This window comes from Molothrus ater, chromosome 1 (assembly GCF_012460135.2).
Source record: "Molothrus ater isolate BHLD 08-10-18 breed brown headed cowbird chromosome 1, BPBGC_Mater_1.1, whole genome shotgun sequence".
NCBI lineage: Eukaryota > Metazoa > Chordata > Aves > Passeriformes > Icteridae > Molothrus > Molothrus ater.
This window is the reverse complement of record NC_050478.2, coordinates 80,794,653-80,810,069: the sequence shown is the minus strand read 5'-3', so window position 1 is coordinate 80,810,069 and position 15,417 is coordinate 80,794,653. Positions and strand designations below refer to the sequence as shown.

The 15,417-nt window shown below is 36.5% G+C and overlaps 1 protein-coding gene across 7 annotated transcripts in view; it reads right to left on the bottom strand.

The window, feature by feature from the left end:
• The window catches only part of CTNND2 (catenin delta 2), a 637,277-nt gene that overhangs the window by 120,435 nt on the left and 501,425 nt on the right, over positions 1-15,417 (bottom strand). For all 7 annotated transcript variants that reach the window (XM_054516522.1, XM_036404384.2, XM_036404386.2 and 4 more), the window contains one exon: positions 5,870-6,053. In XM_054516522.1, coding sequence (XP_054372497.1) covers positions 5,870-6,053 — 184 coding nt within the window. The remainder of the gene's footprint in view (positions 1-5,869; positions 6,054-15,417) is intronic.

Sequence of the window (15,417 nt, the reverse complement as noted above, 5' to 3'; positions counted from 1 at the left end):
CTATACAGAATTTGAAGCATCAATTTGATGTGTTGAAATAATGCTTTTACCAGGAATGCTGAAGAAGCATTAGAAGCATTATACTTGAGAGTGCTATTTGAATGCCACTGCTATAATTAATACAGTATGACCTTGTATAAACCTTATAAATTAGTTCATGAATATGCAAATTAGGAATAACTACACTGTGAAGAAAAAGTGGGGTGCTTAAATATCTGACACAACTACACATTTAATTCTGTTGGTACTTTTCCCTTGAGTATCTTCTGAATAAAAATATTACAGCAGTAATCAGAGGACACTGATCTATTCCTACTAAAATGTCTCTCTTCCTCTGAGTCTTAACATTAGACTTTTATTTCAGCTACATTTCTGAACAATTGCAGCATTTAGGAAGGAACAATCTCTTTAATATTTTGCAGAAATTCACCTTCAAAACTTTAGGCTTAACTGGGATGCAATTGTTCTGACCTCTCAATTGGTTTGTGACTCTCTTCTAGGCTGGAACCTAGATTCTTGAAAAGGTGATATACACATTTTCCTGCAGACTGACTTTTTTATTTCCTTTGCTTTTTTCCATTTTAGCTTGTGGGAACTGCTTGTAGTAACAGTCCCTCCCTTGAGAAGGCTGTCTGTGGAAATACACAATTCATTTGAGTTTTGTCCTAACTTTGCATTCTGACAGGTTTCTTTCTGACAGAAAGAAACCTGTCAGAATGCAAAGTTAGGACAAAACTCAAACGAATGGGCATTCCGTGGACAAAATTACATGGTCAGAGCCTGAGAAAAGCTGCAGGTTTTAGAAAAGCATGGAAAGGACTGAGATGGGTTGGTAAATCCAAAATCTCTATAATCTCTAAAATCTTCCACCGCAGCATCAACAGAGATGGACAAAACATGACTGCTCTGTTAACAGGAGGAGAATCACAAAATCAGCAACAACAGTCCTGGTACTACTGTAAGAAGCCAGCTGCATCTATACTCAAGAGCAGATATTCAGAGCTTGAAGACAGAAAGTTATCTTGGCTTCCATAATCATCCTGTCTATATCTGAATGCATACAACACAAGCACACCCACACCCTTGCACATCCATACATACATGTATCACTTTAGTCTCAAACATGCTTCACATACATGTGTGTACATATATATTTCTCTAGACAGAACAGATGACCAATAATACAGACTGAGTCATTTATTTGATGCTGCTCCCATGTCTTATTTTGTCAGTATGCAGCATGCTCTACTGAAAACAGAGTACAGAAGTTCCTAAGGACAGGAGTCAATAGATTTTGGATGTTTAGAAGAGAACAGGAGAAGATATAAGACAGTGAGAAAAATGCATTGGATGTAAATCTCTGTGAGATACATCACTCAGCCGCAAACCAGTTGAAAACATTTGATATTCAGATTTCACAGCTAACAAAAATTGTTTTAACAAGGCAATTTGTTCCTTCCAAAAGTTGATCTATCCAGAAAATACTACTGAGTCAGTTATTCAAGTCATGTTTTAAAAGCACTTTTCCCCCTTGCTCTTCTACTTTGAGAGCTTGCAGTTGAAAAATAATTGAAATTAATAAGGTATTTTGTTAAAGGTTTACAAGTAAGAAAGTATGAAGTATGAAGCTTGGAAAGATATGGAGCTTTCTAAATGAATAACCTCTAGAATGATACTCCCATACAATTTCTACTAATGGGGTAAAGAAAAATATTTTAACAAGTCTTTGATTTTCACAATTGCCCCTCTACTTTCAGTGTATGATTATAGATTAAGTAAAACATGGAAGAAAGAAAAATAATTAACAATTCTGTGTCTAAACCCACATTAGGATTTTAAAATAGTGAAGTCTTAAAATTCTTTTAAGTCCTCAGATTGTATTCATTTAACTTAAATTCATTTTAAATTAATAGAAAAAACAAGGTTCTAGATTGCATGAGACAAAAATTTTTGAAAATTTTTTTGTCTGCAATTTTTTTCAAATAAATCTCTGGACAGGGATTTATAGTTTTGTGATAAGTAACCTTGATGTTTCAGGTTAAGACGACATTATTCAATGTCTCTCTTGCTGATTTTTAAATTTCAGATTGGGGATTGCAAACCCTCTCCCATTAACAACTGGGATTACAAATTCAGTTTTCACCTGACTATCCCTAACTTGTTTAAATGAATCAGAAATTATAAATCAAAGATACAATATTTCCCTAACACAACTAAAAGAGTCACAGCTAAAATACAAAAGGAAAAAAAGAAGTCTAACTTTACCAGAGCTTAATGAGGTAAGGTACTAGTATCTCAGTGGGGAGGCAACTAAATTGGGTGATTACTCCAACATGTCACACTGAGGTCTGGCAATTTATGAAAGCTGAATATTTAGATTAAATTTGTAAGTGATAGCCATAATGCTGAATTATCTAAACAATTTCAAAGTGTTACAGTTATTAATTTGTTTAAAATTAATTTGTACAATATTGCATTAAAATACTTTATTTTTTTAAATCAGAAAAGTATGCAAAGTGTAGTTTGTAAATAGCATCTTTAAGGAAAAGAGAAAATAACAGGAGAAGGTCTGCTATTGCTGCTGCTTTTTATGTGATTTCAGCTGCATTACTGGGTGACTGGAGTTACAGACATAAGAATGTTGTTAAGAAAGATAATGAGTAAGCATGAGTACTAAAAATTGTAGCTAATAACCAAATTTTTGAAAGATTTTAAGAAATTCTCATCAAGAAACTGAGAAAACAAAGATCAGCAGAAAGAATAATAATTCATATACTGCTGTGACAAAAACATAAAACAAAGATCTGACTATTCCTGTATAATGGTCACTGTACACTATTCACTAGCAGTTATATGGGGTGGATTATTGTACGTCACCTCTCAGTTATTATTTAAGTTTTCAGCAGTGAATACACCAGACAACCAAAGTCACAGAAGACTGAAAAAACCCTCAAACCCAAATTCTCCTGGCATATGTGTTAGCTTTAAATCTATGTAATACAACCTCAAGTCTCAAAAATTTGCCAACATTAGGTATTCAGAATTTGTCAAGTATCCTGAGCACCACTACTCTTCCTCTGATACTGAGCATTGTCACTGGTAATCCCGATGCAAGTGAACTTTAACTGCATCCCCTCAAAATGAGCTCTATCAAAAACAGAAAAAGAAAACAGCAGAGGACAACCAAACCAGAGTCTTAGAAGAAATTCTCCCTGGAAGATGCCAATGGACTCCATTTAGCAGATAAGCATAGCACAACCTCAGCCAGCATCCACACTACATCTTGATTTACCTCCCTTGTCCACTGAGATCTTGAAATGGAACTACAGGTCTTGTAACTAGACCCAAGTGGAAAGTGTGAAAGCTGTTCAGTTTATTGAGGGTGGTGGGTATTTCACCTGAACAGAGCAAGACTCCAACCATCTTCACATAATTTTCTAATCTTTTTATTCTGACACCTGCTGTTTTCTCCAGTCTACAGTCCCGTATATTACATGAATTTAACAGAAGAAACCAACTCCTTCTCAGGGGTGAGCTTGCACTTTTCTCTCTTGCACAATCTCAGATTTGATATTTTGCATAGAGAGAGATATGTTCAACAGTGGGGAAAAGTAAGCAAGAGAAGTTACCACTGGTGTGAAGCAGAAGTAAGTTTCAACCCTCTCCAAATGTTCATGCTCTGCCAAAGAGCATCCACACAGACTCAGTGGGATGGAACTATCTAAGGAAGATGGATGGAGGCCAAAAAAATATCTGAAGCCACTAGAGAGGATAGAAAGATGCATTTGGGAAATAGTGAGGGTTTGATACCAGAAAGATATTAAAAAGCGTATTATGATTGAAAGGCCTGGGCTTAGAAGGAAGACCAAGCTGCTCAGGACAGCAGTTTGAGCTGCTGCTACAGCTACCTGGAAAGGATTCAGGAGCTTTAATATGCACAGTCTTTTGCAGGCAGATATGAGCTTATTTAGCACGAGCTGCCCAGAAGCCATTCTGCCATGGGAGCAGCCCGTCAAGCGCTGGGTAGGAAGCCTTGCTGCAAAGCCGTGTGTGTTCCATAGGCAACGTACCCTTCTGCCGTGGCCCCAGTCCTCAGGCTCACCCGGGCTGCAGGCTACTGTAAGCTCACATCAGTTTGCAAATGGGCGTGCACACACACTCACAAGGGAAAAAAGAGAAAGAAGAAAGATTTCAAGACCAGTGTGCAATGAGTCCATCAACTAAGAGGTAGGAAAAACTGAAGTTTGCGGGATCAGGGATGAGCATTGGTCGCTGAGAAGCAGTTGAGAAAAATTAACAGGAAGATGGAACTTATGATGAGGGGAGAGCAACACCAGATATGCTCACTCAGAGAGGGGACACTGTGAAGTCCCAAATTTGTACCAGAAGTTTCTTTCAGAGGCAGCTCTTTAACTGAGACACATTAAATACTGGAAATGTGAGACTTTTAATGTAGTAAAGGTCTTCATGTAACACCTTCTGTCACCTCCTAGACATTATGGCAACCTTTTTGGTAGTGATTTGAATTCAATGCAACACAATTATATCATAAACTCTTTAAAAAAAAACGTCAAAACAACTCAGGTAAAAACTCCTGGCTTCAGTCACATACCCCAAGATAGCTGGTATTCACATAATCACACCTGGCTTGAAGTCCAATACTGCAATACTGCATTTAATTCCATATTTGCAATATGGAAGTTATTATCTTCTATCTTTCATTCTCTTTTGATTGCATTCAAACTGTCAGTAATATTTAATGCTTTTTCCCTTAAACTTTTCAAATATAACTTTGGAAAGGGAGACATTTCATTTGATGAAAGAGCACAAACACAAAAAGGTGCTTGCTACAGATAAATAAAAAATATTGCTATTTTACTTTGCCTCCTATCACTTTTCTTTTTTATTTAGCTCTTTAATGTATATCTGCTTTGGATGCAGCCTACAACATAGATTGCCTTACTGACACCTACTATTCACTATGTTATTTTCTGTAATGTATGTAAAAATATTAACTAATCTATTTTCATATCTATGGGATGGACTACAGATTATTTCCTCCAATATACCTGGAGAAAAAAAATCTACACTTAAAAAGAACCTGCCTATTATCTTAAAACATTTCACGAAAATGATATGCATTGGAATTCAGAAATTGCTATGACTCTATCCTTTAGTAAGATTTTGTCAAAACTGAAACTCTTCTTACTGATTCTACTTTCATTCTCACAACTACAGTGACTTTTAGGAATGGACAGATCAAATTGCACATATTTATATAAATGCACCTTTGCATTGCATATACAAGTTTGGCATAGAAACACAAACATAAATAGTTCTCATATTTGTTAAGGATTTATTTAAGTCTTTTGGTTGATAAATGTTAAATTGATTGATCTCTCATTGAAATTCTCATCTCCCCAGAGCATAAAAAATCTACTTATATATTTATCACAACTCCAGCAATGGCATCTGGAACCTTTAAGACACGTTACTTTTTGTGAACATCTTAATTGTTTTTGTATTGATTAAATTTGATGTAATAGTGAGAACATATTGACTTTATTTTAGCAAATGGGGAAACAAGACAAATCTACAAGAGAGAAAATAGATGTAATATACAAGCTTGGATGAAAACATCTAAGAAAAGAAAAACAGAATATCCCAACAGCTCTTCTAAAGATTATTTTTGAATGACCTGAAGCTTGTATTCTAATTAATTTCCATCTTTAGGTTTACATCACTGAAAGTCATCATCTTTCTTGATGGACAAACCAATTATTTAGTTCACAGATGACTAAGAATGAGGAATACCAATTCAAACAAGAGCAAGATGATAAAGGCGAAGCACAGGTTTTGAAGTACTCACCTTAGGCACCCAGTGGCATTGCGCAGCACCTGTGATGAATGGAGCTGTATTTTATGATCATCCTGGAGCGGAGAGTTTTCCCATCCGGAGTGAGGGATGATCACTGCATTGGTCAACACTGCAAGGGCATCCTGGATGATTGGCATTTTCAGTGCATCACAGGAGGATAGATTCCAGAGAACTCCTACAAAAAGTAAAATCACTAAAAATTAACACTTCATTCAAAACAAGTTTTGAATGTTTTTTGTTTAAAAAAACCCAATCCAAGCCAATATATTTCACAGCATTGGTGCATTCAATTTAGCTGTTTCTGTCCAAAATAAAACAGACTACATTGTAGATGGGGCTGAATGACACATGCAAACTTTTGCAGTGGGAATACAGCTTTAAATATGAAACACGTAGACACAGGAGCACTGGAAATTTCTCAGAGCTCTGCCTAAAGTCTGAGCAGCTGGTTATGATCTAGGCCTACATAGGCTGTGAAGCACACATGGAATGAAGGAATTTTTTAGGGCTTGGTCTTCAGATATCTTTCTTCTAAGTAAAATTAATAAAAACCAATAGCAGAAAACAGGTTCTACACTAAAACTTTCACTGTTGATAGATACACATTGAGAGAACAAAACCTCCACCCTGTGATCATCACTGTAATGGAAGTAACAGTCTAGGCTTCTTGGTACTACAAGCAAAACATGATACAGTAGTATTTTCTGCAAGTAATGTTATATTTTCCAAATATTTAGCTATACAAAGCTAGAGAATACTGTATTTTTTACATGGAAACAGCAAGCTCAATGGTGCAACTAACAAGGACATTTACTGGAGTTTAAAAAAACCAAAATCCCTTCTGTTGCAACTCAGAATGTGCCAAAGAAAAAGAAGAGAAATCAAGAGCCAAAGTTTTCTAAGCACATCTGCAAAGATCAAGGTCACTGCAATTGTGCCACACAGAAGGCAGGCAAGAAATTGTTAGGAGCAAAAGACATACTGCTTTCCATTCCCATATTTATGTATTTGCTGGAAAAGCACAGGTGACTTCAGTGCTGTGCCAAGTGCCGGCTGCTGCCGGGCAGCTCTTACTGCTGGGGGAAGCTGGAGGACAATTTGCTATTCTGAAGAACCAGTGTCTTTATTTTAGCTCAGCACCCTCCCAGCAGTAGCTGGACAAAGAAGCTGCCCCATCATGCCCCTCCCCTTGCCAACATGCATCCTCTTCTGTAGAATCCAATCCTACTCCTCCCTACTCTCCTTCCCAAAGGACAGTAGTCCTGGCATCATATCTATCCTTGAGTGGCAAAACTGAGTTTTGATTTTATATCTATCAAAAGTTTTCAACCAAAAGAGAATAATTACTACCCTCATCATCATTGTATATAGGTTACAAATACAAACACTACAAAAAATCCAAGTGAGTGTTGTGGGAGGAAAAAGCTGAAGGAAGGCCTTAGGAACACAGACTCAGTTATTTATAAACACAATCAGCAAGAACACTACTTGCTCAAGATTTTCCTTAGCATTCTGTGCTTTGACAGAGCAGTCAGGAATCAACATGCATTTTTGGATTTCCCTTTAAAATTAATTACCTCTATAGGGAGACTGTTTCAGTTATACCATTTCATGTTTAAATTATTTTATATGCTAACTATCTGCAAAGGTAGTTACACAGTTTAATATAAAACTTTGATCAGTATACTAGTAAAAGAAACCCTATTAACATGATCTGCATGAGGCAGACCAACTTCAGCTACAGACAAAAAACCCCCAGAAATAAGAAAAATGTTCATTTTAATAATATTCATTTTTCATTAAGAATTGTTACTTTAAAGGGAAAAGAGTCTTTGTTTGAATTCTGTTCTGAATGTCATAATGAAAAGGAATTCCATATTTAAAGGAATAATGACCTTCATAAGGATATTTATATTGCTTTTCTATGTGTTCTTGCTCTTGGAAAGCTTTAATGGCACATCTACTATTCTTGAAATACCTAGCATTTTGCTGGCTTTGTCAGTAAGAACAACAATACAGTTGCCTTTTTTTTTAAACATTTATCTAGACAGGTGTAGATGATATGCATGGTATAAAAGCAGAGAATCAGAATGCAAATCTTTCCCCCTTTAAGGTTCAGTTTAGTTCTTATGCAAGACAAGAGGCTGTAACTTTGTAAAGAAGTCCTGTTTTAAAAGTGAAGTAGAAGAGAGTATTTTGATGGCAGCAAAAGAATATTTTGGGTTTCAAGAAGTAGTCATGAACTGAAAAGCAGAAAAGAATACAAAACAAGCAAACATAAGAGCCCCATCTAGCAAAATGCTTAAAAACATGTATGTCAAAGCTATTTTCTATTCACTTCAGGTTCTTGCTAATTTAAAGTAAACTCACATTAACATCATGGTATGCAGCAACAGTTGAGCCTAGAAAAATTCTTTAAGCCCTCTTTCTCTCTGATTTCTCTAACTGGAAAATGAAACCTTCAGAGTAAGAGGATGATGGGATCACCAGGCTAAAACGCCTATTACACCTTCTCCTAAAATGATTTTAAGTCAAGACAGAAGCAAGCAAAATTTAAGTCAAGGCAGAAGCATTGCCCAGTGAGCCTGATGCCTTCTTCCAAGTTTATACTGCTCACAGTTTTAAAGAGTGAGATAATCCTCTTCCACCCCAGAACAATGCATTTTATCTAATTGAGACTGAATACCAACCACATGAACCAAAAATTTTCTACTGACATGCTACAATTTATTCTCACAAGCAGTGCAGTCTGCTACATGCTGAGGATGGCATTCTACACACCTCCTTGTAACCTTCTTAATTAAGAAATTTGCAATTACAAAAGGGCATTGGTAATTCACTCCTCACTGTTTTTGCTGAGGATAACCTGGAGCTAGATTTATGTGGGATCTGAGAAGATGATCTATTGCCTTGACTTTGCAAGGGAGAATGACAATAGCATAAATCCTTTACCTGATACACCTTCCATTACAGAGCCACCTTTTCACCACATGATTCTGAACATTATTTTCCAAGTGTCTATTCATGACATGCCTTTAGGGCTACTGTAAGAAACTTATAGAATACTCTGAAAGCCCTGACTGAACTGGGTTTCTGAGCACAAGAAGCAACTCTGCAATAGCCTCAGAGGTGCCTTGACTGACCCCTGGAGAATTTGCATTGCCATCACCTGCTCACAGGAAGGTAAGGGACTGGACTCACCAGTGGCCAATGTCAAAAAGCAGGATCCACACAACAACCCAACAGTCCAACCCAACTGTTTACCATCCACAGACTGACTCTTGTGAGAGGTATGAAATAAAGAACTAATCAGTGTTGAACATCTTTTAATCACTTTCATTCATATCTTATCTTCTTCTTGCTTTTAAAGCTCTGAGGCATTTAAATTAAGCATTTTGTGTCCCCATTTTCAGATAACTATTTGGTTATATTAGAAGACTCGTAGAAAGACAAAAAGAGCTACACCAGACTGAGCAAGTCTTTTTGCAGGTTGAGGTTTTTCACCCTTGCATATAAAAAATGGAAATACAGTGAAAATTATCTTGCAATCACATTTTAAACTTAAAACTGAGGAGAAACTGGTATTGAAAATATTCAGTTCATTCCAGTTAGAAGATGAATTTTGGGTCTGAGTATTAGTCTAGCAGACATCAGATGAAGGATTCTTAGAGAAGACTCTAGGAATGCTTATTCTGGAGATCTTACTGCATCAAGTTGCATCTTCTGGAGTAGTTTATCAGAGGTCATGCAACTGCTATGCCCAATGGGTTGCCCAGTTTATTGGAGCAGTCAGAGTGAAAACCCCATAATCTCTGAATCAAGCTGGAGCTCAAACTCATGGTGATTAAACACTTCAATGCATTTTTGTGCTGGTGTTTTAGTAAGAACTGGTATATGTATATCTATAGTCAGATATAACTCAAGACCTGATAAGCCACATGCTATCCTTATTCCATTCAAAGTTAAGAACATAGAGATCACATACATCTATGCAAAAAATACAGTCATAGCAATAGAACATATGCAAAAACACGAAAGTCTAAACAACTAGTTAGCTCATGATTTAATGCAACATCAAATTATGACTTATACATAAAAAACAAACCTCTCAGAACAACTTCAGACTACAAATATAAATGGAAACCAAGAAACTGGAAAAGTAATCTTTTCCAAGAAGCATTACCCCTGCCACTATGTTTTTAAAAATAAATTATATGGTAAAAAGATTGTAAGTAAACAAATACTGTTTGGAGAAACGAGATTTGATTCTTCTCAATATGGGATGTTTAAGTCAACTTTCATATTCTCTGTAAAAATAAAAATCCAAAAGTATTCTAATATATCCAGGTTCTCCTTTTCCATGATAATTTAATAGTTTGGTCATGGAATGATGCGGAAACCCATTTGATATTGCTGAGAGACTGCATCCCACAAATAGAGACCAAAGCATCGGCAGGCATTTTTGTTAATATGCTGAAGGCACAGAAATACTACTGGGAGTTTCCCTCAGAAACATGACAATTAAGATTGAAATCTGAGTGCTAAATACCCTGCACAGAAGCCAAGCACAAGGGATCTTTTGCTGGAATCCTTAGGAAAAACAACTTCTAGCTCAAGCTCCCAAGTGCTAGTAAAGTCATTTGCTGGCTGCTGCTTGGAGCCCCTGCTGTAATTGCAAGGCTGCTCTGCAGAGCTGGATCTGCTCCCTGGCAGCAGGTGTGGGCTCCTGATAGATCACAGCAGTTCTGCTGCAGAGATGCTGAATGTCAACCACAACATTTCTTAATACAAAGTGCAGTAAGACTTCACAACCAGCCCAACTGTGAGAAACTGGCTCAGTAACAGACTTTCTGTAGGAAAGAAAAAGTGGCTGATTTGAAAAGTTCTGGCACCTGAACAACATTTAGCTCAGACGGAATCTCCTTAAAAGCACACTCTGAAAGTAAGTTAATAACTGGCATAACAGATGAGGAACTTTCACCAGTGTTCCTGAATATTTATCTGGTTTGTGAACGACTGCCTATGCATACCTTGCTGTAATTCACAGGTTGACATGCACAGAGGTGGGTTGCTATCTGTGTATAAGCTGACATAGGAAAATTCCACATTGAGAAATACTGAGCTCAGTAAAAGCCATGAGCAGGCAGGAGCTTATGGAACACTAAGCAAAGTCACAGCAGTAATTTCTTTGCTTTGCATCCACTCATAGACTTATAAGGGAAAAGCTTCCACAGAGGAGAAGGATTATTATGGTGTGGCTTTTTGTTTTATTACAAAAAATACAACTGATCTTGACTACATAAAAATACAAGACTACATAGAGTATAAAAAGTATAAATAATTCCTCTGAAAAACTAGCCCTTTTTTTCCTCAATTGCTGCTCTTTTCATCTGAAAATTACATCTTGGATTTTATCAAAACAAAAAGGAGGGGCCAATTTTAGTATTAAGACCAAGTTCCACCCAAATGCTATTGCAGTATTGTATTTCTCTAATGGGACTGAATTCTGACCTAAGGTTGCTCCTCTTTTCTGCTGTACACTGAAAATTAACACATAACTGTGGAAAGGAAGAAGTATCAGCCAAGAATGTTAGAGAGTTATTAGCCTTCATATTAAACAGCAGAGGAAATACTGGAAGAGCTGACCAAGGTTACTGCAGACAGATCAGTGGTTCCTGCTTAGCTTCCTTTCCTGGCTGATGAAATACAATGAGTCCTGTTAAACACTGAAGCCAAACCAAAACCAATTCATTCAAAGTGACAGAAACACAAAAAAAATATATCAACTGCTTTCAAAAAAAGTTTTATCCGAACACATGACTAATGGCAGTGCCATTCCAAATTAAGTACTTTATTAGAAAACATGGGAATCTAACAAGGATGGATATATATGAATGGCAAGGTGTTTTTCAGTGCTTACACCTGTATTAGCCTCAAAAATCAAAATATATCATAACAGACCCTAGTACAGATAATAAAAATGTTATAACTAAAGTTGAATATTAAGTTACAGCTCTAAATACAAAACTCCTTTCTAAAAAGAACCAGTTAGAAAGTTAGTCCTATCTATAAAATTGTGCAAAATGAAAGCCTTGGTGTATAGCTGCTAAAAAACAAGAAAGAAGGAAACATTTACTAACCAAATTGTTCCTAAGAAAAAGAGAGCACTGTAAATAACATTAAATGTAAATAACATTTGGAAGGGAAGAAGGGAAGTTGGCCTTTGAACTTAAAAACAACAAATAAAATTTAAAAAATAAATATATAATAAAATTACTGGGCATAGTGAAAACAGTAATTTGACCACAGAATGAACATGTTTCACCATAACCTCAAATTTTCATTTTGTAAATGAAAAGTGAAATATTCCAATCTTTTTCTAAACAAAAAAACATTTTCAAAATAAAATTTAAGTACTTGGTGTGGCAAATCTCAAACATTTAAAACTACAAAGTGGTTTTAAACTGCAATTTTAATAATCCATCTTCAGGCAGGCCCATCAAAACTGTATGTCCAGCTGACTTTTCCAACGAATTAGTACTTGCTGAAAAAGTTCAATGCAGCTATTATGTCAAGCCATATGCTGCAACAGATGTCCTCTATTTATCACTCCAGATTACCCTGTTTGATATTTCCTCTTAAACTTAAAATTTGACTGAAGTAAAAAAAATAAAAAAAGAAAATTATTTATGTAATATATTAACAAGTAAATTATGAAATCAGTTTCACTGCTCCATGAACTGAAACATGGGCAAAACTTGAATGAATTTTCGATAGAAGATACATCTCACTGTACAAGAGAAAAACAGTTATTCCCACTTAGAGAGAAAAGAAGAGCAACATGGGACCACCTTGGGTTTTGTATTGGTACTGAGGGTGGTAAATGCAGGACAAATGAGTGTGAATTTCCCTGGGAAACAGGGAGAAGGAAGCAGGCTGTGATGAGAAAACAGATTAATCCAGCCCCAAGCAGACCCTTGAGAGAGAGGAGAGGGACTCCCCTGGCAGGAGCATTGCACTGTTGCAGCAGAGACCTCAGCACCCAGTGCCTTCTGCTCTGCCACATTCACCTCCAGGGAAACAGGCACTGCCAGCCTGGGAAAGGTTTGGTATTGCTGTGGAACAGTACATTCCCTTCTACCTCTAAAAATCCTTCGGATTTAACACCTTACACGATAAATCAGTACCCCAGCCTGTTGCTAAGAAAGCCGGGTGTAAGATTTGAGAAAGTAACTATTTTAACACATCTCCTGATTTAACTGGGAGCAGCAGGGGGTGAAGAAGTTAATCTGATGATTCAGAAAAAGTTGAGAATAACTCTTCATGAAGACAACAGATTCTATCAGTGGGTTTTCCCATTTTCAGAGCCAAAATAGTGACAGCATATTGAGAGAGAGGGCAAAGATTGCTTTATAATTAGACAGTAAAATTGTAATAGATATGGTGTAAAATGATCCAGTTGAACTGTCAACATTGTTTGCCCAAGTGTTATTTGATAAGACAGCATCATTTCTGAAGAAAAATTACACAATTTATTAAATTACTTTTAGGTTTGCTGGTACATATGAACTATAAATAGGATGCGTTTTGAAGGACTCCTCTGGAATTCCTTGAAGATGTCACAGCCTATAGGCTGGAAATCAGTATTCCAACATCATATGAGTGTAAGCTGTAGAACCTTTTACCTTCCTGTTTTGCAAGGAAAATGACCACAGAGATTTGGTATTTTGGTGAGTGGTTCCACATTGGGGTCATATGAAAACTTCATAAAATGCCAACTAATTCCTGCTCTGAATTTGTTTGAAAATCACTTCCACATTTCCAGAAATAATGGCAGTATTTTCTGTAGGTGATGTTAAAATCTAAATCTAAATTTAGATTTAAAATCTAAATCTAAATTTAAACTCTCCCACACTGTACAATTATACTGTAAAGTACAACACACAGCTGTGCCTGGCTGTAGCACTCCACTGACTATGAAATGTCAGCCTATTAGTCTAGAGAAGTACAAATAGTACAAAATACAAAATTTAAGTATTTATTGAAAATGATGATGATGCAATAGTGATTTTTGGAGACTGTCTGTAAAACCTTAGAGTAACTGATGACTGGGGTGGAAAAACAGAGTTGCCATGCAGCCCACTCACCCTGCCACAGGGTTTGTACTACATTGGTGGAGTTGTTTGAAGTTGTGTTGGGGCACTTGGACCTTCAGTGAGATTAACCTGAGCAGCTGCTCCTGCAGACCACATGCCTTCATTTATCTTGCTTTTGCTTAGCTTTGATAATGGTCTGGATTAAGCCAAATTTTATCAAGGTAGCAGTAACAAGTAGTCTTTCTGAGTTAAACAAACCCTTGGTTTCCTTCTGTCCCCACAAAAGATTTTAGATGTAACAGTATAAAATGACAAACTAGCCTGTGCAAAGTTTTGGCTGTGAGATGAAAGACATTGTTTTAAAGGCAAGCTGAGGCTTGCAGGGGATTTGATGGAGTTTGGCTTTTTTTTAAATTCTCAGTGGTTCACAGAACTCAGGGTGGAGGTTGAAGTGAGGAGGTTTGCTTAAAAGTATCTCAAGCTAAAGGAGGGAGTCAAATTACTATGTAACCTCAGGGAACTGAAAAGGCTCTTTTACTTGAAAGAAATACTGAAGAAACTGCAATATGTAATTCCTTATTCAGCCACTGGCTTCGATCCAGAGTAAACAGAGAGGAATTTTCATTACACAAATAATCTTGTTAATGTTGAAAACAACTTTTATTTAAAACACCTAATTAGAAGTAAATTGCTTCATAAGCTTTAATCAACTTTTAAAATTGATTGTGGTAGGATATTGTACTTGCAATTACATCCATTTAACGAAGGATAGGAAAGGTTTATTAGAGCTAATGCCCTTTAAATCTCCATTTTGAATAAAAATCATTTAAAACATACAAGCAAACTTTAGTGCCCAGGCAAGTAGATTTGTAATTTGTTAATCTTATCCTAAATCTGTTGGTGGAAAAATAATTCAAGTCTGTAAGGCACCTGCCTCTGTGCTTGGCAGAGTTCCTCAAAACACTTGTTTGAAGTTACCAAAGAGAATTCGCTTATGTTCAGAGCAGACGCTAAGTAAGAAATGAATGAACATATTTCCTGCAAAAACCAAAATCACCACTCCTGAAAGCAGTCCTCTGTGCTAGTAGTTATCTAACTCCATGCTTAACCTTTCTAATTTCTTTGACTTGACAGGACACAGATGCTGGAGGTGGAGGAGCTGCATCTTAAGAGGCACTTGTGTACTTTCTGCATTTATGCCACATCTCCATTTTGTTTTGCCACATAGCATTATGGGCCCCAAAGGATATTTGGCAGTCCCATTCTCTTAGCTAAGCATATATTGGACCAGAGCTATGTCAATCTTGTAGCAGCAGTCTTAGAGTATGATTATGCCATCATGACAATTTAAACACACATATATGGCTTTCCATGTCATCTGTTTGAAAAGCTTGTGATAGGCAGGAAATGTATCTGAACCTAAAACGTGTATCTGTATAATCT